The 25,593-nt window shown below is 36.6% G+C and overlaps 3 protein-coding genes across 10 annotated transcripts in view; 2 read left to right on the top strand and 1 right to left on the bottom strand.

Annotated features, from left to right (window-relative positions):
• Positions 1-4,854, top strand: part of specc1 (sperm antigen with calponin homology and coiled-coil domains 1) — a 229,498-nt gene extending 224,644 nt beyond the window's left edge. For all 8 annotated transcript variants that reach the window (XM_084412874.1, XM_084412869.1, XM_084412875.1 and 5 more), the window contains one exon: positions 4,714-4,854. In XM_084412874.1, coding sequence (XP_084269000.1) covers positions 4,714-4,803 — 90 coding nt within the window. In that variant the 3' untranslated portion in view covers positions 4,804-4,854. The remainder of the gene's footprint in view (positions 1-4,713) is intronic.
• Positions 2,087-25,593, bottom strand: part of zswim7 (zinc finger, SWIM-type containing 7) — a 92,936-nt gene continuing 69,429 nt past the window's right edge. The window contains exon 7 of the transcript XR_014627866.1: positions 2,087-2,827. The gene's annotated coding sequence lies outside the window, so the exon portion shown is untranslated. The remainder of the gene's footprint in view (positions 2,828-25,593) is intronic.
• On the top strand, positions 9,041-22,278 carry adora2b (adenosine A2b receptor). The gene is made up of 2 exons (XM_084412883.1): positions 9,041-9,364; positions 18,309-22,278. Exons 1-2 carry the CDS (start codon positions 9,045-9,047, stop codon positions 19,036-19,038), a joined length of 1,050 nt encoding a protein of 349 aa, XP_084269009.1. The 5' UTR covers positions 9,041-9,044; the 3' UTR covers positions 19,039-22,278.

Genomic DNA, 25,593 nt, shown 5'->3' with positions numbered 1-25,593 from the left:
CTCGGATGTGACCAGCACACAATAACAGAGGTAGAACAAATGGAGATGAGACTGTACTCAAGCCGGTTACATACAATTACTAAACACACGGGATACACAGATGTATACTATAGACTATACACATGCAGAATATAGGCTGTCACACAAAAAAAGGTTTCAAATGATCTAGGGCCTCGCAAGTGGCATCTACTCTCCACTTTTATGCCACGGGGCACCGATCAGATTGGAGAGCTGGTCATTGACGTCACAGGAACATGGGGACCAGGTGGGCCAATAGACGTGACTAGGAAAGTGAAAGTAAAAAAGAAAGACTCTGGGGAAAGAAGAAACATATTACTGTACATCTCATTGTCTCAGAACACTTTTTGTTTGGTGTTGATTGTTTAGCTTACCCTTACTGACCTGAGGAATGTTTTTATGACTTCATTACAGAAGTGTACACAATATTTTGATTTGACACATCACTCAGTGTGAGTTCAAGCTCTGTGAATTCTCCATCCTTCATTTAACACCCAGTTAAATTAAAGGAACTTCAATAGAAGTTTTTATTTATTTATTTTAGTAAGTAAGTGTCCACAAGTGATAGTTGGCGGTTGAATCTCATGAATATTTTTCTAATTGTGTTTGCTTGTAACAAATTTTCAAAACAAATCATTTAATCTATTAATCTATTAACAGGCGGTTCAATAATTTAAACCTATATTTGCAATCCACTCAAGCCTCAGAAATGCTTGTTTTTCATTATCTGATAAAGATTGATTATGTGAGCTCATATCACTTCTTGAAAAAGTCGTTCTTCATTTGCATAATGTAACATTTTCTCAACTTTCTCAAGTCGCTAGACATGCCCACGTATAGTCACCAGTGACCAGCTCTAAAAAGGGCCCAAAATCAATGATTATGACATTATTTTCACATTAAATGAACAATTTATTAATTAATTAACTAATACCTGATGATTAAGTAGAAATAGTGCAGAATCATACATGTTTCTTTTGTTGTTGTTTTTTGTTTTTGTATCTCCAAATCTTCCAAATTCGAAAACTTACTGTGCCAGGTTTACATTACGAATCCTATATTTTCATTGTGATCTTTTGGATGACAGATTGCACTGTATCTTACAATGTTCTTATATTTGGTCAAGTGCATTTATTGAAAACAGTGTACAATATTCTATCATATGCTTTGACTAATTTGTCAGCTGCTTTCCGCAAGAAAGAATGATAACAGCATTCTGGGAGTGATACAATATCTACAATACAAATACTATCATGTGCATTTTGTTTTCTTAATTGCTTCAAACTATTCTGTTTGAATAATAGAATAGAATATGAGGTGACAGCTTGTTTGTAGCAATTGTCCAGAGATTGTGGCTGCTGTTTTTATTATCTTTTTTTTAGATATTACTGTACATCTCATTGTCTAAGAACACTTTTTGTTAGGTGCTGATTGTTTAATTACTGACCTGAGGGTGTGTTTAATGAATGTTTTTATGACTTCATTACAGAAGTGTACACAATATTTTGACTTGACACAGCACTGCAGCAGGTTATGTTTGTCCTTTTCCGCATGACTTGTGCAAATATGTGCAAGGAGGATTACGGCTTTGGATCATCTGAACGTCTGTGTATTGGTTTCAGTTGATGACATTATAAACTAAATATTCTGGCAGACTCTTTTATTTTCCATTTTATGAATCGTTTGGTAGAATTAAAGATGGCAGACGAGAAAGAGAAGCAGAGTGCACATAAATGCTCCATCTACTTCTGCTATCCCATATAAACACATATAACTGCAGTCTTAACCTAAAGCCTGACATGAATAGTCATAGACATAAAAAAAACATAATGAAACCGTTTATTTAACCCTTTAGGAAAAAAATTGCCATATGTGTTTTTTGTTTAGTATCTTATTTGATACATCAGGCTTTTATGGCTAATTATAGTATGATATAGGAAAATATGGAGCTCACACTCAAGGTGGTAAAAAAAAAACGCAATATGGTGCAGTTGCTGATGTTTACATGCATGGCCAAAAAGTAAGGTGAAACTGAAAGCTTGTAATGTAAATCAATAAGATATTTATAATAGTGAAGTCAAGTCACATTTATTTATATAGCACTTTTTACAATACAGATTGTTTCAAAACAGCTTTACAGAGATAACAGGAAAATAATGCAAAAAAGTTTGTTTCCAGAAGAACACAGTGTCACAGTCCAGCTTAAGTAAGTTCAGGTGTTTCATTTTTGTTTTAAAAAAAGTTATTAATTTAGTTCATTTATATATAGCCGCTCTGGAGTAAACCGTGATGTCATCGGCCAGCTCAGTTAAGTTTTTGTATAAGTGTCAATGCAGGCAGATCAATATTAATTGTTGAATATTTAATGTCCCCAACTAAGCAAGCCATGCCAATGGCACAAAGGTGGGAAAAGGCGACAGTGGCAAGGAACTAAAACTCCATCAGGTGGCAGAATGGAGAAAAAAACCTTGGGAGAAACCAGGCTCAGTCGGGGGCCAGTTCTCCTCTGGCCAACGAACGAACAGTGTATGGTTATGATTCAGGCAGCATTACAGGTCAGAAGTCAGATTGGTTTGGAACAATCAGAATATTATCCAGTTCCATGTGGTTGAAGATCGGAGTCATCTCGCCAGTATGGAGACCAGTTTGTTGAGGATCTGTGCCGATGGCTGTCGTGTTGATGAGATCTTCACAGGGGAGAAGTTGACACAATCTCTGCTGACACTTCAGGGATGCATTGTGGTCGTGTCTAGGCGCAGGTCCACCATCTGGTCTGGATACAGCCCGGATCCAGCTGATTACAGTAAACCTCGGAATAAGCAGAAAGACTATATTAGCCTAGATGCCATTCTTCTTATGATGTAACGAGTACATTGGGTGTTATAGGAAGTGTTCCCGGTTCCGGCTGACCTAATTTATGCAGCCTAATAATCATTTAACTGATTTGAATAATGGGAATGTATAATTTTCTTTATGTATATGCCAGGTGAAAGAGATGTGTTTTTAGTCTAGATTTAAACTGACAGAGTGTGTCTGCTTCCCGGACAATGTTTGGAAGACTGTTCCAGAGTTTTGGTGCTAAATAGGAAAAGGATCTACTGCCAGCAGGCGATTTTTATATTCTAGGTATTATCAACTGACCAGAGTTTTGAGATACAGTAGTACCTTTTTATTGCATATAAAAATATCAGTTTATGATACATTTATTTGTGTCTGTTTTTATCTATGTCTTATTAAAATGATTTTAAATGCTTAGTTTTATTGTCAAAGCTCTGTAGTTTTTTTATTGTGCAATATATAATGCAATTCAATACAAATGATGATTGTGAGATCCTTAAGATTGAGATTTCTCAAAAGCCTTATGTATCATATTTGATACTCCAATTTTATATAAATTAAGTTAACCTAAGTTGCTTCAGTCCAATGAGTGTTGTTCATCTTGAAATATTACTAACAATATAAAAGTTATTATTCTTATAATTACTTTATAAAAGTAACCGTCAAGATTTCACAGCAAAAAGACACCAACCTGCAGGTGGAAAGAATTACTAAAACCCCCTTTACTTGCCAAAAAAGTGTGATCAATCAATCAGAAGGCATAGTAGATTGTGTACAGCAATTTCAGCAAAGTTTTGATTAGAGGCCTTAGAAAGGTGTGTATCAAAATGGTATTTATATAGTAGGCTTTACGGTTAAGAACCAGTGTTTTGTTTTTGTTTGTTTTTTAAAGGGGAGAGAGAGAAAGAGAGACGTGAACAGAAGAATGTTTCCAAATGCCTCACCACCCTATGGGGCTTTTTAAAATGACCTGTAAATGTTTAATGATTCTCAGGGCTTCTACAAACCCACAGATACTATGCCACAGTCTGGAGTTCACTTTACCCTACATACTGTAGACACTAGGAGGAAATAGTGACATGAATAAAAAGACATAGACAACATTTTATCCAAGCAGTTGTTTTCACAGAGATGGCACACAGAAAACTTTCTTGAGAAGAGGAAAAGGTTCTTGGGTGAAAAGTGTTCCTTTAGGTCTGTGGTACTTGATGATTGTCAAGCATGTAATAGAGCACAGCCTCAGAGATTTTTCACACTCTACAAACATATAATGTGGATGTCTCTAGATTGGCTGAGAATTTGAGAACTCTGGCTAAGATCAGACTGCCTGATTTCAGCTGGAGTGTGTGTGGATGTGATACAGTTGTGTCCTGCAATAATATACATTAAAATAAAACATTTATCCAGTTTTATACCTTAATTTATTTCTTTTTCTTTTTCTTCATACATCACACACCTCATATTTCATCTCAAGCATGCTCTTCTTGATGAAACTTTAAGGCCAAAATTGTTTGTTTTGGTGCAAATGACAGTCAGAAAGACTGATATAAATCTAATATAAATATGAAAATGTTTTTCATTGGTGTTCATTTCACTCCTTCTTAAGACCATCATAATTAATAAGGCTACTTGAGTTTAGGTGCTCAAGCTTGAGAATAATAGACCTTAAGAATAATATTTTCTATAATATTTTAAGATGGAATTGTCTTGTTTAACAATGCAAGTCTGAGGAAAAGGTAAAATAATTATATAAAACAAAATTGAATGTAGAAGTTCACTTAGTTAAAGAAACATGCATGAAAATGAAAAGTGTTTCCTACATCTAAACTTCTACATCTGCTCTCTGTCTCTCTGTAGGACATTGATGAGCTGATGCACACAGATAGACCGGACTGGCAAAGTGTAATGCAGTATGTGTCTCAGATCTATAAGTACTTTGAGACTTAATGTGTGATTGGAAGAAATGAAGAAGAAGAAGAGGCACAGAAGCACTTTTGTTATTTTTTTTCTGGTCCAGTTCTTCCTTCACAGCCAGTGTTTCTAAATACACACAGACAGACACAGTTCTGTAGTTTTCACACCAGTCAGGTTCTCACTCTAAATGCAAGAAGTCCAATAGTCATGCATACACAAAATCATTCTAGCATCAAACATCTTCTGTTTTCTCATGTCTCATGGATATGATCCTTACTCAGTTTTTGAAGTTTGAAGTTGCTTGCAGAGTGTAGGTTTGCAATCTTGCACTGAAACAGATATATAGGTTGGTTTTTTTTTTTGGGTTTTTTTTTATGCTAAATTTTGCTAAGAGTTCAAGTGCATCTTTATAAATTATTATTACCTAAATCTATATATTGGCATACTTATATATTGATATACTTAAAAGTATTTTTTAAATTTTAGTTTTCCCACAAATAATTTTAAAAACTAGTAATATGTCATAGAAATGCATCAAACTATGGAAATTAAGTTTCATGTGTTTTGTTGAAAAGTTGAGAGACGCTCAGAGAGACAACAACCATTGGAAACTTTAACTGTTCCAATTATTCAATGTGTGCAATATCTATGTGCATTTACATATTCCTCATTAACAAACATTAAGCTTATTTCTCTATTACTCTAGTTAATTATTTCCTGAAAAAAATGTCAGAAAGTCAATGTCTGATTGAATTCTTATGTCTGTTTTAAACAACCATTATTGATTGTTTGATGCTTTTGTGCCAGTTTAAATTACATGGGATAGTTTAATGAAATGATTTAAACAAAGCCTTAAAAAGTATCAATATTTGAAAAATACTCTCACAGAAATGTCTTTAGGCTAGTTATTTGTGCCAAATTCTAACAAATGCTGAGTTTCACACTTAATTCAAGTGCATAGATAATTGATAATAAAATTCTCTCAAACAGACGTAAAATACATACAAAAAGCAGACAGCATCTGTGTTTTATAACGTTTTCTTTTTGGAAATGTTATTCATTGACTTCTTTGCTCTCAAATATTTCATTTGCAAAGGACTGTGTGTTTTGTATTTTATTTGAAACTTTTCGGGTTTGCCTGAAACACCAGATGTTTAATTGCTGATAATGGTAATAAAAGTATTTTGTCATCATATATAGGCTCTAATTGTTTGCTTGAATTAATGAATGAATGAGGCATTTATATAGCGCTTTCATATGTACTTCTGTACACCCAAAGCGCTTTACAATCATGTCGGGGTCTCTCCTCAACCACCACCATGTGCAGCATCTACTTGGATGATGCGACGGCAGCCACAGTACAACGGCGCCAGTGCGCTCACCACACACCAGCTATAGGTGGAGAGGAGAGAGAGCGATAGAGCCAATTCAGTGGATGGGGATTATTAGGAGGAGGCCATAATTGGCAAGGGCCAGTGGGTGGATTGTGGCCAGGGTTACACCCCTACTCTTTACGAGAAGTGCCATGGGATTTTTAATGACCACAGAGAGTCAGGACCTGCTTGTTTGAATTAAAAAGCTACAATCACCTTTATTGGAAATTAATCTCAGAGGCAAATGTCCTACAATATTTTCATTCACAAAATATAACAAAAAAAATCAGCTTTTCTCATGTGATTTACGCAGAAGTAAAATGGTGCACTTTTACAATTTGGGAGTCATACTGGCATCAGTTTTTATAGGTCTGCTAAAAACCTTTAAAAAGTTGTGCTGAAATAGTAAAACAGATGTGTGTTGCTACAGACAGACTAATTAGAAATACAGAGTTCATATTGTAAATCTTTAGCAATTACACAATATTGTCACTTCACTCATATCTTCTCAGAAATACGTGTAGTAGCTCAATTTTCAGAAAATCTGACTCTTTTTGTACAAAACATCTATTGGCTAAGTTAACAGAGTTAAATCAATGTAAAATGTTAATAATGACAAAAATAGAATCTATCTAATCTAATAGATAAACAGATTTTACTAGGGCTAGTAAAACATGGTGTGAAACAAGTGTTTCCCCCTTTTTTCCAGTACAGAATGTGTAAGGCAGCATTGCATTAGGAGTTTGCACTAGACCAAGTAATTGTTCACTTGGTCTATAATATATATTTTTTAGCCCAAACGCACTTGTCTCCATTCACACTTTTTCTAGTTTTTATTTATTTAAATTTTGTATTTCTACTTTGTAAAATAAAAAAGTGACATTAAAGTCGTTGATAGAAGTGTAAGATTTACTTTTGTTTTTTCACTATACTTGCAAATGCCAGAAAATAAATAAATGTGACCAACAAAATGACAACTAGACAATGCAGTGGACTACAATATCATGCTGTAAATGATTTAGGCAACAAGAAAATGACACTAGGGGGTGCACAGTGATAATATACGCCAGTGAAGTAAAATCCTAATGAATTCATTCACAAAACACCCATTCACACACACACACACAAAACTGCAATCCACGCCAGCATACTCCCAAAATACAATGGCAGCACATGGGACCCATCCACAGGGTGTATAGAACGAGGGAGAAGATTATTCCTCACAATCAGCATCAGTCATTGACAAACACATAAAGTCTGCGTTGTCAGCGTCTCATGTTGGCAGAGCAAACAGTCCTGAAATCAGCCATGTAGCAGCAGAACAGAGAATGAGTGGCAGTACTCTCCGCACTGAGGTTACGGTGTCACTAAAAGGCAGACAGCCCTAACTCTACTACCTCACATTTATCCCCACATCCCACATTAGTCACCACCTCTCTGTATCCTTGCAGTCTCCCCCATCTAAAGCCTTTTCCTCCCCATAGGTGAAAGCAATCAAGTCCGACTGCCTTATTGCAGCCAATTAGAAGTCCACCACTTTCTAATTGAGTAGCCTGAGTAGTCAGGGAGAATGTTAACGCACACCACATAACTAATTTGAAATATACAGAGATAGGCTGAATAATAAATTCCAACAGATGTACGGTCTTTGCGATCTGAACTTGTTTTACATTTTAACAAAGAAAGAACGATTATAATGCAAATATAGGCTTTAGTGACCCACGGTGACATCATTCTTGCTCTGGATTTGAAAGTCGAATCCACACTATCTAATTTAAGCAAGAACTTTATTGAGGAATAAAGAATAATCACTTTTGAATAAAGTGAACAATTTAAAGTGACAAAAAACATTAATTTTATTTATTTTAGGACTTTCATTTGAATATAAAAACAACTTATCTTATTTCAGCAAATCACCTCTCAATCATTCCCCACTGTTACAACTCACCTCAGGGTATAGGTTGTTACAACAACAGAATTATTTGTATTTGACATTCATCTGTGATTGTGTAGTAGCCTACATGTCCAAGTGAGTTTTATTTGTAGTAGACAAATGTGGCTACCATGTATCAGTTTGAGAGATCTAGAACCACCACAAACAACCACTGAGTTACTGATGCTCAAACAAAAAGTTATAGGCTACTACCACAGAACGTCAGTCTCCCCCTATAAATAATTTATTTCAGGAAAGACAAATCTAGATTTATTCTTCATCCAATTCAAAAAAAAAATAAAAAAATATCATAGTTGTCAGCGGACATACTTAAATGAGTGTTTTATTTAAGAATTGCTGATGTAAAATCAGTTCTCTCACGCGCGCGCGTGTGTGTGTGTATCTGCGCATCGCTCGCGCGGTTGGGGCGTGGCCATGAGCTGTGATGTACAGTCAGAGCTCTGTCTGTTTTTCGCGAGCTGCTTGAAAAGCCATGTGTTGCGCTCACGGTGCGTCACATTACTTCCCTACTGCTTCTGAAACATGTACCACAAGACACAGATGCAAACCAGTTTAAAGAGGAACGTCAAACAATAAAAACAGCTCTGAGTTATTTCAGGGTAAGTATTTGCACACTACCTCTTCCAAATCCCATAGATTATTATTATTGTGACTTTCTGTAATAACTTTCTGCTTGTCAGTAGGAAACTTCCTAGGAATCTGTCAGAAATTATACAATGTATCTTTATCTGCCTCTAATGGTTTTAAATAATTCTCTTCAGGGAATTAATGTAAATAATGTTGTTGTTTTTACACCAACAGATGGCCGTGTTGGCAAATCACAAACTTTGGAGATCCGTGGATTATTGTTCTTTTACCAGTGGGCAAGCATCACAGAGTGACAGACAGACTCATGACATCCTAACTAACCTACTGTCTAAAGGTGTTTCTCTGTGAAGTGTGCAGCAATGGATTCTCTGTACATCGCTATAGAGCTGGTGATCGCCGTACTGTCAATCGCTGGTAATGTGCTGGTGTGCTGGGCAGTGGCCATCAACTCCACTCTCAAGAACGCCACCAATTACTTTCTGGTGTCACTAGCCGTGGCAGATATTCTGGTTGGCTGTCTTGCCATCCCTTTTGCCATCACTATAAGCATTGGTCTGCGCTCAGACTTTTATGGATGTCTTTTCTTGGCGTGTTTTGTTCTGGTACTGACTCAAAGTTCAATATTTAGTCTTCTTGCGGTCGCCATCGACAGATATCTGGCTGTAAAAATCCCCCTGAGGTGAGTGTTTGACGCTTATTAGTATTTCCTTTTCATTGTCACTGAATTATTAATTACTACCTATTTATGACTCTTGGTTCTTAAATTACAATGGTAAAAAGATTTACCTATACCTAAACAGTTTCACAGCTGTTTTGAAAGAAGCTTTGGCATTTACACTCGCGTGTACAACATTCCGCGCGTGACAGCATGGCATGAATCTGTTCTTCAATGTATTTGGCATTTTCAGCAGTAGGCTACTTTTTTCATTAGTAGCCTATTATTTAGTTTATTCATCTTTATAAACACAACAAAATGGCCATCATCTTTACTAAAAGGCGGTTATATCGAGTAACAATTATAGTTTATTCAAACACACAAAAAAATGACTATCATCTTTCCTGAAAGGCGGTTATATTGAGTAACCACCTTTGAGATAAAGCAGCCTACTGGGATCAATTTGATGCTTGTGCGTCTGTTGCAATTCGTTGCAAAAGTTCATCTAGTTTATCAAAGTTAAAACACTGAACGACTTTTCAGGACACAAGACAGCACGAAGATGGCACACGCAGTCACAGTACTGAAGCTAAACTCGGATATATCGGTCTGATTTTCTTAATCTGTGTTAATCTGTTAATCTCATGAGGGCGTTTGAAACGAAGGTTGTTTGATGTCAAAGAAGAAGCCCCTGATGATGAAGGACAGGGCTATGACAACAAACTTTAACGATTAGGATTAAGAATTTTTAAAAAAGGTCAACAAAGAGACTTTTCTAAAACAAAGAGACAAATCGCCACTTATATCTAAGTGGCAATTCTAAATTACAATTAAATCAGGAATATATATTCTACATAATAAATAAATAGTTCCTTATCGTTACATTGCACATAATTATTTAAATGGTTGTCTCACGCAGTAAAAGGACCAAGGTAAAGAAGCAGTTTTTTTTTTTTTTTTTTTTACTCTTTGAATGTTGAACTAGCTAAAATGTAAATGTTGTCAAATCTGAAGCTCACGTTTTGACATCTTTCTACACTGCTCAGTGTTGCTCGTGCTGTCCTATTTCTTCTGAATTAGTGGAAATCATTGGAAAGAATAAAGAAAGGATTAAAGTAACTACATATTGACTGGTAAACAAAGCAAGTGTGCATGTAATTGCTGTAGCAATTACTGAAATTGAATTTGCAGGGCTTGGGTTTCACTTCCATAGCCAACACTGTGTTAAGTCCTGTGGTAATGCAGTTTCTCATTCACAGTGTTGGATGATAGTGTGGAACAGGGGCTTTTCTAGATTTGATCATCACTCGGACACAGGCATTATGCATTGAAACTCTATTTTACCATGGTAATTTCAATCAATTACTAACCAAATTAACTTCATCAATACAAAATTTACATTTTTCAACATTTGATCATACCTAATGTTATTAAAATTCCTGAAAAAAAAAAACTAATTCACTAACATTTTCATGTGCAAACTAACTACCTATTACCATTATTTACCTAAATAAAACAATCACTTCAAAAAGCTTTCTCTCATGATGACTAAACCAAGCCACAAATGATGGCAAATTAGAAGAGATAAGCAAGCATTCCTTTAGCAGTTAAAGGAATAGTTCATCCAAAAATAAAAATTCTGTAATTAATACAAACCCTTATGTCGTTCCAAACCCGTAAGACTCTCGTTCATCTTTGGAACACAAATAAAGATCTTTTTGATGAAATCTGAGAGCTTTCTGTACTATAGTTTCTGTGCTTTGTTTATTAGACATTTGATTTTGAATTGATTTTTTGACATGCGCACATTGCACAAATCTTAATTTGTTTTAAACAGCAGACTTAATATCCATCTCTGATCATAATTTGAAGACAATGAGCATATGAACCATTGTGCCATGCTGCCCGCGCCCAAAACCAGTCGTCTGTGGATGAGAATCCGAAACAAGGACTGGTGGGATGTTGTCCTGCTCCACGCCACAGACGCTCAGTAAAAGGAGAATTTTAGAATGACGGGAAACAAATTTTTATTACACTTTATTCAACAGGAAGAACAGCTCGTTCCGCGCGCCTTACGTCATTACGCTATTTCTACGTCATTGCACATGTGAGTCCTTTCAGTTTCGGTTTTCAATCCGATCAAGTGTTTACATGTCCTCTCGATTGGATTAGAAACGGAATAAACCACTCCTTTCAATCCGATAAAAAATTTTCCGAGCCATCAATTAATGGATTATTTGGTTGCAGCTACGCGCCACTTTGGCGCTTCAAAAAGTTCATAAAGAGATCGTAAATCTAATCCATATGAATTTAGTAGTTAAAGCTACAATATGTAAAAAAAATTGCCGCCAGAGGTTGCATTTTCAAAACAGTAACAAAGACGAAGCTTGATGAAGGAGAGTGGAACTATTGGAGATGTCGTTTTCACCATCCAGAGATGTATAGAATTCACGAATCATATAAATTATATATGAGCTAATAAATTAGTTTTTGTATTACCAAAAGTGTTTGATCACACTATGTTATGTCATCATAATGAATTAGCTGCCAGGAACGTGAAATGTAATGCTATATTAGACTGTTACTAATATGTGACTATTTGTCAAATGATTTGGTGGGTTAATGCTGCACAGTTTTACACGTTTAAAACAATCGTACTAAAAGTACATTTGAACAAACCCACAGTATTTGCAAGTAATGGCTAAATATTTTTGTGCAACACATACTTCATTTCACTGCCATAGACTTGGTCACCAGACTTGATAAAAACTGTTTGTACTGAAGTACAAACAAAGTGCAATATAACTGTAATGTACAATAAATAATATATATTTCCTTACCTGTCTTTTAAAACACACGAGTCTCTATGGACAGATCAAGTCCAAGTTTGTCACAAAGCTCTCCCCATCCTGAAAACGCCACGCCAATATTGATCCTTGTTTTATTTCTCCATTTTTCCCAAAGCCTATTTGCCTAAGTTGATCTATGTTTACGTTTTTTGGGATTTTCTGTCCTCGCCAATCAATAACCATGATGACTGAACAACACAACAGCGGTTTGCGAGATATTGTATCATAGATATGCATACATAGATTCTTCATTACCGGCTTACGTATAGCGGCCCATTGAAAACGCTAATGAGGCTTCTATTTATTGTGAATATGGTTTCTACAAGCGGAAACCTTTTGTGGATGCTCAAACGTGCTGCATAACACATGAGAACGAACCTCATTGGTTCTTGCTGCAGTTTAAATGTGCCACGTAACACATGAGAATAAACCTCATTGGTTCTTAATGAAGCTTAAATGTGCTGCCGTAACACATGAGAATGAACCTCATTGGTTCTTACTGAAGCTCAAACATGCTGCGTAACACGAGAATTAACTTCACTGGTTCTTGCTGAAGCTCAAACGTGCTGTTTAACACATGAGAACAAACCTCATTGGTTCTTGCTGAAGTTTAGAGAACAAACCTCATTGGTTCTTGCTGAAGTTTAAACGTGCTGCGTAACACGAGAATGAACCTCATTGGTTCTTGCAGAAGCTCAAACGTGCTGTTTAACACATGAGAACAAACCTCATTGGTTCTTGCTGAAGCTCAAACGTGCTGTTTAACACATGAGAACAAACCTCATTGGTTCTTGCTGAAGTTTAGAGAACAAACCTCATTGGTTCTTGCTGAAGTTTAAACGTGCTGCGTAACACGAGAATGAACCTCATTGGTTCTTGCAGAAGCTCAAACGTGCTGTTTAACACATGAGAACAAACCTCATTGGTTCTTGCTGAAGCTCAAACGTGCTGTTTAACACATGAGAACAAACCTCATTGGTTCTTGCAGAAGTTTAGAGAACAAACCTCACTGGTTCTTGTTGAAGCTTAAACGTGCTGCGTAACACGAGAATGAACCTCATTGGTTCTTGCAGAAGCTCAAACGTGCTGTGTAACACATGAGAACGAACCTCATTGGTTCTTGCTGAAGCTCAAACGTGCTGTGTAACACATGAGAATGATCCTCATTGGTTCTTGCTGAAGTTTAAACGTACTGCGTAACACATGAGAATGAACCTCATTGGTTCTTGCAGAAGCTCAAGCGTGCTGCGTAACACATACCCCTTTTCCACCAAGGCAGAGCTGGTGCTGGTTCGGAGCCAGAGCCTAGTTTCAAATCGGTTCTTTGTTTTTCCACCGCCAAAGCACCAGCTCCGAACCAGTAAAACTGGTTCTTAAGTAGCACCAAATCATTGCAGGGTCTAGAACGGAGCCAAGAAAGAACCGCTTGCGTCAGAGGCTGGGGGCGGGGTTACCGTGGCCAACAAGACTGAAGAGAAACTTGTGACCGCCATTTTCAAATAGCAGCTAATCGAGCTAACAGCAGCTAAACACGATGGACGCGATCTAAAATATAAATCTAAGGCTAAAGTCGGCATCTTATTGTTAAAAATAAATGTTATGTACATGCCGTTACTCTCGCTTGTAATCTCCGTCTGTACAAATAATGGCGAGCCGCGCGAACACGTTGGATCCGCCGTGTTTGGATGCCGATGTAGGTCCGCAAAGCCATGAACATCAATAGCAAAGCAACGTGCGCCGTTGTTGATGATGTGTTTGTGTTTGGCGCCGCCGCGCTAACGTTGCTGAGAAAGATGAGACGTAGCTGTGACGTAAGACCTGGCTCTGTGTTGGCTCTTTTAGCCTGTGGAAAAGCAAACCGGTTCTTTGGAGGCTCGTCAGTCGAACCAACTCTGAACCGGCACTAGTTCTAGCTCCGAACCAGCACCTGGTTCTTGTTGGTGGAAAAGGGGTAACATTGGAACCTCATTGGTTCTTGCATATCAAGCGAACATGCTTGAGCTTCCGTTTACCACATCTGATGTGTGAGTTGATGGATGTTTATATGTGAATAAAAGCCTTAATCTGTTCATCATAAAAAGTGATTGAGTCTCTTCAGAAAATTTGGACTAAACCGCTCAATTCATATGGATTAGTTTTGCGATCTCTTTATGAACTTTTTGAAGTGTCAAAGTGGTAGTTGTGTGGCTGTCAATGGAGAGTACAGGAAGCTCTCAGATTTCATCAAAAATATTGTAACCCTTTCACAAGCTAAAGTAAATTAGATATGGACAACGCAATGTCCTCATTCAACTAAATAATACAAATTCACATGGTACTCATCATCACTGTGATAAGCACTAGTTACTTTTCCTCAGCTACAACGTCATATTATGAATAATCGTCTTATCTTACAGTCGAGGATTCCACAAGGAAAAGTGGAGGAGGAGCACAGCGAGTGGGCGGGCATCCTGGGTGGTCATCTCACTGTTAGACTCTCACTGTTTAATGGGCAAGATGAACGTATGTTTCTAGTTATGCCGTAGTTACTGGAAATACAGGCTTTTGGCATGATTGCTGTTAGTAGATGATCCAAGAGAAATCAAGTTTCCTCACAGTGCTGCCAAACAGTATTCCCGCTTCGGTTTTCATTCACCAGACTGGACCACCACGTCTTTCTCTCACGCACACATTCTCCGCTCTCATCTGTCTGTCTCTCTCCATCTCTTTTCCTGCGTATAAACACAAAATCTCAGTGCTGACTGTTTAGCTGCATGTCCTCTGGCTGAAAGATTTAAATAGTGTTCAAGTTTCCTAAAACAGTAGGCCGCTATTATATAAATGTAAGCGTAGGCTTATTTTTTGTTGAATCAGTTAGGCTTATTTTTTGTCATTGGTTTTAACTGGTTTTAACATAAGAAGAGGTGGTTAATGGCAGGACTTTCCCTTTCAGTGGTATATGTGTTCACACATCATACAATGTTTTTTAATACACCCAGATGCTTCTGTGTGTGTTTTTTATTTTGTTTTACTTGCTTCTCTTTGTTTTTGTTTTACTTGCTTCTCTTTTGGGTTATTTCACCCAAAAATGAACGTTCTGCATTCTGTCATAATCTACCTCTCTCTCTCTCTCTCTCTCTCTATATATATATATATATATATATATAGAGAGAGAGAGAGAGAGAGAGAGAGAGGGGTAGATATACAATATACATATATATGAAGTCATACAGGTTTGGGACGACATGAAGGTGATTTTTTGCTAATTGAAAAAAAAACATTTTTTTTGGATACATTTTTTTGGATGAACTATCTATCCATTTAATGTTCTTATTTAGCATTCAATGACCCTAAAAAATTGTATTGGTCATAAATAAATTACAGCAAAGTGGGTTGATGAACGGGTCTGTATTGTTTTTTTATTGTTTATTATTGTGTGAAAAAAACCATTGGTGATTTTTGTCACAGTGGGAATTTAGGACAATGCCCTTAACCAATGATCATTAATTACAGAGTGTTTGGAATCAAAATGATTTGGAGTTTGGAATGCTGCTGGCCTTTTTTTTTTGGCAACATAATCTGTTTTTGGGGCTAATATTCTTTTAATGCACCTGCTCACATTGTTAAGAGCAAAGCGGCTGAGACCTTCTCCCTTTAGTGCCATTGTGTAAACTGTTTTCACTTACACTAGAGCCTGTTGGCAGAGATCTTTGGTTTAAAGCGGAAGAGAGGCAGCTGAAGAACGGAAGGGTTAGAGGAGGGAATAGTGTGTGGAATAGAATGAAGGGGTGAAAGAGAGAGAGGGTGATTGGGATGCCAGCGGGTTGTTGTCATGCCACAACTAATCCACTTTTCCCTCCATTCATGTGCCCTAAGAGTAAAGGGAAGCTGGCACTGAGAGATAGAAAAAAGTGTTAAAGCTGAAAGAAGTGTCTAACAAAAGGAGACTGTGCTCTTGGAGCTAAATGCAATTACATCATGTATTCTTGAATCTGAAACAAACAAAGATTTTAGACAGTATGGTTTATATTATGCACTACAAAAAAGCCAAGGATGGAGAACATAATGTGCAGAATTACAAGTCAAAGCAATGTCCTTGCAGTAAGTGCACATGCACTACACATTAAGCCATGATGCTGACATGGGTGACTGAGTGTTATTCCTAAGCTTCCCATTTCCCATGATGCATGTAGGAATTGCTAAGGTGGTCAGAGTGCGCTTTTAGGGTGTTTTGGGTGCTAGGTGTTTACTGACTTCAGCTGAACCATCACACTGTTTTCTTTTAAAGTTGCTGTATAGCTGAAATTAACTGTTTGCATTATTGATTAATTTTCCTGTTATCACTGTAAAGCTGCTTTGAAACAATCTGTATTGTATAAAGCGCTTTATAAATAAAGGTGACAACTAGCCCAAGTCAAAACACCAACCCCAAATCACTGTCATGATGTTCTTGTCTGTAAATGACTCCTCCTTCTGTGTAAGTCTATGAGATTTTTTTTTTTTTTAACTGTTCTGTCTCTCAAAATCATTAGTCCAGTTGTTTGGCTGCATTTTTTTTTTTTTTTTTTTTGTATTGAGTACATAACATGGCACATAATATGGCACACATGCTGGAGGACAAGTTATGCATCAAAGTTTGATTAGTAAGAGGTGTGTTTAAATCAATAAGCCAGTGTTATTGTAGTATTATACTATAGTATTTTTAATTAATATTCGTATATATATATATATATATATTCAGTTTTCATTTCAGTTTTAGTATTAGTCTTTTTATGTACTTATATCATTGTTTTTTGTTGTTGTTAATATTTCTGAACAGAATTTATTTTTCAGTTTTAGTAATTTTAGTACTGCAATTTCAACTAATTTCTAATTTTCACTTTGGGTTTTTAAGTTTTTCGTCTAATATTTATATTTTATTTCGGTTACCAAAAACTATTTTTAGCCTAATAGCTTTAGTTAAGAATAACAACACTGCTCTAAATGTATGGAACAGTAACAGTAATGCTTGTGCAAGATAATGTAGTTATCTGTAGGCAAACTTGTTTTATCAGTGCTTTCCCAACCCCCTCTCTATCTGTCACTGAGGCAGCACCACTGACGGCTGTGGCAGTCCAGGTCTCTCAGAGAAAGGTTATGGTGGTGGGTGCGATGAATAATGCACCTTGTGTATTACTCATTTAGTCCATCAGAATCAGAGCTGTCTGAGGAAGCCAGATGAAGTGCCTCCAAGTGAAAGCTGAAGCCATCAGTCACTTTAGTGTTTATGTTAAGCTCTTTTCTCCTCTCTCTCGGCCTCTCAAATTTACTATATCTATACAAATACAGGAGTAGTTGGACATTCAAGTCACACTTAAACAATCATGAATGTCATTACACTATAGACAACATATAATGCTACTGGCTACAAACAAATGCTTCACAAGCTTTTTATCAGAACTAACTACCTTTTCTGTTTTTTTTTTTGTTTGTTTTTTGCAATTACTTTTTTTGGAACTGACTTCCACTACAAAAGTTCACACAGGTATTCTAGCAGAGTAACCACAGGTATAGTTCACTACTAAAGTTTGACAACCACAACGTGGCTTTTTTTCTTTTTGTAAGTATATTTATTTTGAACAATACATCTGTTGAAACTTCAGAGTAGAATATAAAAATAGTGAAATATATAAGGAAATACATTTACAATGTGAGATGTAATTTTTAAACTTAAGATTTTGGAATTTTATTAAATGAATGTATATACAGTGGGATCCAAAATTATAGGGAATCTGGGAATTAGTTTTAAGCCTTAAAAGTTTTAGGATTTTATAAAAAAAGAAATGTGGCCTAAAACGAAGAAGAAATAATTAATATTCTGCAATATTTCTAGGTCACTAATCAAATAAGTGAATTTGTGACATTGATCATGTGGCTCTTTGTACAGATGGTCAGATGTTCTAATGCATTAGAACATCATTTGGTTTATCCCTATTTTGTATTTATTTTACTAATGCACTTAAATGCAAAATAGAAGCATTTTTACTAGTATTCTCAGACTTTTGGACCCCAGTGTACAATATAATAAACTCAACCAAAAGCCAAATGTTTAGCCAAAATTTGCAAAGTCTTTATTCGTTCATCTTTGTTTCTCTGTACAGGTATAAGGAGCTTGTCACAGGGAAAAGGGCAAGAGAGATCATTGCCATTTTATGGATCTTATCCTTTATCATCGGACTCATCCCATTTGTGGGCTGGAACCGTAAAGACTTGTCCTGCTCCAAAAACGAAAGTAGCTCTATACAGACTGGCAACAGCAGTGATGCTGCTGACATGGAAACAGGCTTCTTGCAAAGCTGCTGCCTCGAGTGCTTCTTCGAGAACGTGGTGGACATGAGCTACATGGTGTACTTCAACTTCTTTGGTTGTGTGCTGCCGCCTCTGCTTATCATGCTGGGCATTTACATCAAGATCTTCACAGTAGCTCGTAAACAGCTACATCAGATCGAGCTCAAATGCAGCGTGAGTAATGGCGAGAATCACCACCATGGCCTGCTGCAACGGGAGATTCGTGCCGCTAAATCGCTTTCCATCATCGTGGGCCTGTTCGCTCTCTGTTGGCTGCCTGTGCACATCTTGAACTGCCTCACTCTCTTCTACAGCAAGCTGGAGAAACCCAGTTTCATCATGAACACTGCCATCATCCTCTCGCACGCCAACTCTGCCGTCAATCCCATTATCTACGCCTACCGTATTCAAGAGTTCAGATTCACTTTTAGGAAGATTCTGAACCGCCATTTCCTTTGTCGACGGGACGAGTTGTATCGCAGCTCCACTGGAAGCAGCATTCACAGAGACCAGATTACAATGACCATTGACCCACTGCTATAGAAGTCTTTGTCAAAATTTTGGAGAGAAATGTTTACAGGCCAATTAACTGCAAACATGGTCATAATCATGATGTCTAGCGTGGCCCACTATTCATGAAGACCTTTAGCATTGGGGACACGCTTGAAAAAAAAACTCAATCACTACAAATCTGTGGAAATATTTATAGATTGCATTTGCAAGCACTAACAAACTTGAGCAGCGGCCTTAGGTCAAGCTAAGTGTTTCTATTAACACAGGAATGAAAGCTAAGAGCTGTCAGTGTGTCTCTGGAAATGCTGAACAATGACCTGAACCACATATATGAGAAACCTAAATGAAGATCCTGTAGAACAATAAAACAGTCATCTTGGGCAGCTTTAGTTCAGCCTTCAATGATCGTGCGTCTGTACAACAGCCCACAGGATCAATCTGAAATTATAAGGCACAGCTGAATACACCACCGTGGAACAGGGCACACAAAGAAACCGTTTCTGAGTGCTTGAATGTATTAGGACTTTTCTTTTCTTTTTTTTTTTATGATTGAGACTAGACTGCTCCTCAGTCTGTATATACATGGGGTAAAGGCAGATTTATGAACCCATATCAGAAAGAAAATCCATCATAAAACCATGTACACAGACAATGATGAAAAATTACCACACTTTTAGACTTTTCATTATTTAAAAGGCATGTTTTTCAAGGAGTACACTATAGCAGTACTGGTCAATTCACAGCTCAGTTAACTTCAATTTCCTATCTGAAACCAAAATGACTCCCTCAGAAATCTCAATACACATACTGTACAGTGACCTCAATAGTATTTGGACAGGCATACCTCAAAATGTATTGCATTACAAGACAAAAAGTGTCAAATTATCTTAATCTGAATTTTTGTCATTTTATTTTATAATATAAAAACTAATAAATACAATTTCAAATAAATGTAACTTTGAAGGAGGCCCTGTTACTTCAAGACAATTATGCTCTCTTACTTTCTAACATCTACACAGTGGGGTCCAAAAATCTGAGACAACTATTGAAAATGACCCGTATTTAAGGGGTGGCTCCTTTAAAGGGGTCATCGGATACAAAATTCCTTTGGTATGGTGTTTGCAGATAAATGTGTCTTTGAATTGGGAATTGGGAATTGTGTGGACACAACCACCATACAATGAAAAAAATCCATTCACTTCCATTCCTTTTAATCCTCAAAAAGCCTAAACGGTCTCAATAATAAAGCCGTTTGGATTTTCTGAGCAAAATGATGTCACATTGCTCATGCCTGTGTGACGTCTCAAATCTCACAATATCCAAACGAGCCATTTTTGGAGCTTGAGAAAATTTATTTTAGAACCTTAAAATTAGATTTGAATCCCAGATTTTCACTGTGGTCTCAGACATTTGGAGCTCAGTTATATTAGTGTCCCCAGATGTGAATGTCCATGTTTCTGTTGTCTGTCTAATGTGTCACAGCCCTGAGGAACACATTTGTTATTGAATGTCTGACTGTGACAAACTACCCAGACTGAAACAACAGCAGCTGACCTGGAGCAAAGACTGTCTCCTCTAGAGAGAGATTTACAGTGTCACCACTGGAACTGGATAGTTCATAATGCTCTGTACTGTCAATACTTGTATACTGTTCTATAAATCACCAAGCACCTTTACAGTATAACCACAGATTTGGAGAGAGGCCCTTGATCCTCAACTGGCTCATCTAGGCTACATATTAAAGTATTACAAATATGGATTATAAAATGATTGAAAAACTGAGAGCTGTTGTATAGGGTAAGTATTGGGTTGTATCTCCATCCCTCGCCAATTATTTCACTCGCCACTATATATCTGCCGAGTAAAATTGGCAAAATAAATAAAATGTTTATATTTGGTGTGTCTTCTGAAGAGATCCTGTTATTTAAAGAAAATTTAGTGCATTTACATTGTGCCCTAATTATGTATGTCAGGTTATATTGTTAAAACCTGACCAGGTTAAAGTTCATATCAGTGCTTTAAACTGTTCTTTTGAGTATTGGTTACAAACAATTTCAGCAAAATTTAAGTACAATGTGCAATTTAAGCACATTTTATGGTGGTTTATTCAATGTTGTGCATGTCTGATTATGTTTTGGCATCAAAATTTACTGATTTCAAATTTCATGTAATTGGGGTTTTCTTGCATTGTCAGGTTTTTATAAGATGATTTCTAAAAGTCAATCAGTGTTTGTTTTAAATGTAGAAACTGACATCACTAGATATATTTACATGCATTAATTTTCATCTTACTAATTCTTTGGGTGCATGTAAATGTAGCTATTGGCTATCAGATGTTCTGATAGCATCAGTTCAAGCCACTTTTTACAAATAAGTACACATAGTTGAAGGTCTAAATTTAGAAGTCATTTTGAAATAAAGGAAATGTTATTAGATTTTGGTTTTATCCCACCAAGTGACATACATTTTGTAATTTGTATTTCTGTCATGTAGCCCTACGTCCAGGATGAAAGCTCATTGGTCCAAATACTGTAGCTGTATATTAACAATCATTGATCATGGCTGTGATTGTGTCACATTCTTTTTCTTTTAGTGTTACTTATCTTATATTACTTATCACTAGAAACAGCTGAATCAGACAGTGTGTGTAATTTCATCAGCTCTGGTTTTGGTACCCAACTCAAACTGACAGATGCAATGATGCGTTTGTCCCTGACAATGACATGCCTTTTCCAACCGCCCCAAACGAGTGCACATCCACAGCTGTGCCAACAGTCAAACCATGTTTCTATTTATTGAGGGGAAGAAAAAAGCTCTAATTTTTGTGTTTTGTAGCTTCTAAATGATGTAAAAATAAATATATTTATTACTATTCGTAAGGGCTAAACTACAGGAGTGTGCCAGACATCTTGGACATTCCAATGGAGACAAATCTGTACTGCACTGCAACTGTTAGCTGACGTTTTATTCCTTTGCTGAAGTACTGTCTGGAAAAAGCAGTGAAACAAAAGGCCTTTTTTAACCAGTCCAGTGTAACTGAATTTTATTCCTGCCTTTGGAGGAGCAAAAAAGAAAAGAAAAAAAAAGTGCTTTAAAATGTGTATGTTTTTGACATGTGTATTTGTCACTAATCTACATACACTGTGATGTTCTCTTTATGTTGGAAAATAGTTTCACGACAAAAACCTTTAGCATAAAAATGGAGTCTTGTTATTTAACGTAAATACATTATGTATGGTGAATTATTTTGTTAATAAAAGCAGTTTTGTATCTTTTGTGCCCTCTTCATATGAAAGTTGGACCTTTTTAGCTCAGCTCAACTGTGCTACTAAATATCAGCGGCCGCATTATTCAAAAAGAAAACGTGTGTCTGTGTGTGTGTGTTGTGAGAAAAAGTGTACTAGCAGCCTTTGTTCAAATAAACACACTTTTAACTGAGCCAAAGAAACAAAGTCCATGATTCTAGTCTAGCTGATATACTGTAGTGCAAGTCAGAGTTTACCATATTTTAGTTCCCCAAATCAAAATTAATTATATTTGTCCCACTATAGTAAGTGTCTTTAACTACTATGTATTAAACTTTTAATTAATCATTACAATGCAATGCACTTGTTGTGTACATACACATTTTTACATTGTACTTGTAATTAAAAAATAACTGCATGTAATTACAGCTATTATTAATTTCTGTACTTACATCTATAATTACACTGTTGACACTTCCCTTACCCTTTAACCCACCCTTAAACATACCCATTTCACCAAACCTGTCCCTAATCTTACCCGTATTCCACCTCAATAGAACAACCTGAACACATAAGTACATTGTACCTAACAATTTTTCTGTAGTAAAGACACCTAATATAAAGTTTGACCTACTCATTATCTCGTTATAAAATACCACATTCTCAATTTCTTGTCTCAAACACACAGGGGGGAAAAAAACTAAGCATAGAAGACTCTAAAATAACTAGTTTATCTACATCTTGAAAGAAGTTCTGCTACCATAAGTAAATGTGCAGAATCAATATACAAAAGGAAATGTTGTTTCTGCCAGTACATTGATTGTTACATTTTCTGCCAGCAGAAGACAGTGTCATTGTCAAGTACTGCAGGTTGTAGATTGTACGCAATACAATATAGGTTTCCAATTTCCATTGGCATTTTCCATTACTTCCATCAGTTAAATATGATGGAAGTAATATTTTCTAGACAATATGGCACTCCTGCAAAACATGGAAAGTGAAATTGACATTTACAGTAACAGCATCGGTGGAGTGACGTGGCAAGACGTCATCGCATGGATATACATTTCACCTGATATATTTCTGTATCTTTCGCTTCCTCTTTCTTGTTCCATTTTTTTTGCATTTCAATGAGCAATGCAAACTTTTCCTTTAACTTACACTAAATAAGTTCCCTTTTTGTAAAGATGGAGCATGAACAAACTCCTTAGGCTAGATGTGCTTCCTTCTTTAAAACACATTTAAATAGAATGTCATGAAGTATTTTCAAGTTACGTGTAGCCTAACAAGAACTTACACATCCCAGGATAAAAGCTCCAGATAAATAATTTGTTATTAAAGTGTCTACGTTCACAAACCACTATAATTTGAACAGTAAAGTAAGCATATACTGTATGCATGATTTGGCATGGCACCAATTCTAATAATAAATTTAATGTAGCAAATTCAAATTCTTAATGGATATATTGCCTCGAAAGAAAAACACTCCCTTTATAATCACAAAAAAACTGTCACATCTCAATTCATCACAGTCTTAAAAAGTTACGCTATAGTTAATGAACCTGACTGCAAAATGAATCTCTTATTTAGCCTACATAATGTCTACACCTGTTTTTTAATAAGTTAACTTATAACAAGAGGATGTGCGAGTGTGCAGAACTAAGCACTGGAAAAAAAAACATCAATAAATGTTTGTGATTGGCTACATTAGTCAACGCTGCAAAACACGATGTAAATAGAAGCTTTTGACGCTCTCAAGCGCGGAAACATCAAATCTGTTTTGCTAATAGGCTATTATTACAGAAAAAACTAATCCTAGACCAGCAGTAATGGGCAGCTCTTCATTGGCGCGGTTTCACACTGGACGCGTAAGCAGTGCATATTTTTCCAGCGCCCATGTTAACAGATTAGAGCAGGGGTGTCCAATCCTGCTCCTGGAGGACCAATCCTGCTCCAACCCCATTATGGTTGAATCACGGAAGCTACAACAGTTACTTTGCCAAGAGATCTCTTATTTATTATTTGTATACATGTGTCAGACAGAGAGAAACAAGCATAGACGAATAAGGCTACATGCGAGGTGGTCTTCATTCCAGTTTTTCTGTTCCCCATTTCTCTATTCCCTCACCTCATCATGTCAGCTGTAAATGGTTTGTCTGCGTTTCTCCTTCCTCTCACGCCCTCATGCCTTTATGTTTCTCTGGGGTGGTACAGTAAGGATTGAGCTTAAATACACCCCTCTGGGACTTACAAATTCCTTGTAAGGGAGCAAAACGTGTTGCTTATATTTAAAAATGAAACGTATACCTCATGCTTACACCTGCTATAGTCCACTATCCCTCGGTGTATACAATAGTGGTACATTTGCATCAGTTGAAACATTCCTTTTCTTGTAAAGAAAATGACTCATAAAATACATTATGAAAATTAATAAAGAAAAATAATACTAAAAAATAACGTTAAACAGTACATTTTTTGTCTTCAAGGGCCACTGTCCTGCAGAGTTTAGCTCCAAACACACCTGAACCAGCTAATCAATGTCTTAAAAGGCATACTAAAAACTTACAGGAAGATGTGTTGAGGCAAGTTGGAACTAAACTCTGCATGACAGGTGCCCTCCAGGACCGAGTTTGGACACCCCTGGATTAGAGCATTCACACTGCATGCCAAGACAGAGCATAGCAGGAGCAGAAGCGGCAGTGCCGCGATCAAGTCTATATTTGCTGCACCGCTTAATCTGAAGTAAAGGCACAGTACATTGTTCATGTTCAAAATACACCCGAGGTAACACGAAAAATAACAAATTTCACCATAAAATCATATGAGAGGTGTTTCATGTTTCACAATCACCATATGACATTAAGCGCTGTGAAAAAATAAATAAAAGATACATAAAAACATCACTGTCAGGAGTTTTTGGCCAAAACATCAAAGGCTGGTTTACAATTTTTTTGTTTTGTTGTAAAGACCACGTAATGTAACCCATAATCAGAATTTGTCCTCTGCATTTAACCCATCAGTTAGCGCACACACATTAGGAGTAGCAAGTAGTGAACTCACACACCCAGTGCAGTGGGCAGCCATTTTTACTGACGCCCAGGGAGTGATTGGGGGTTAGGTTGCTCAAGGGCACCTTGCTGGTATTGAAAATCAAACCCTTCGGGTTACCAGTCTGGCACAATTAGGCCACGACTGCCCCTATTTGATTCGAACTAGAGGTATAGCCTATCTTAACTTTAAGATTACTTTTATCATGTAAACTATATATTGTAACGAATGAGACTGAAGACTCAAATTTCATCGTTTAATGTTGTTTTTAGTATTATTATTACTTTTTATT

Source organism: Rutilus rutilus, assembly GCF_951802725.1.
Source record: "Rutilus rutilus genome assembly, chromosome: 7".
In the NCBI taxonomy this organism is placed as follows: Eukaryota; Metazoa; Chordata; class Actinopteri; order Cypriniformes; family Leuciscidae; genus Rutilus; species Rutilus rutilus.
Note: the sequence above shows the minus strand (reverse complement) of the source record. Positions and strands in the feature narration are given on the sequence as shown.

Excerpts from the sequence above, each read along its gene's own strand:
- adora2b (XM_084412883.1), top strand. The coding sequence starts at position 9,045 with ATGGATTCTCTGTACATCGCTATAGAGCTGGTGATCGCCGTACTGTCA. Across the intron at positions 9,365-18,308 it reads GCTGTAAAAATCCCCCTGAG|GTATAAGGAGCTTGTCACAG; the intron begins GTGAGTGTTTGA and ends TTCTCTGTACAG.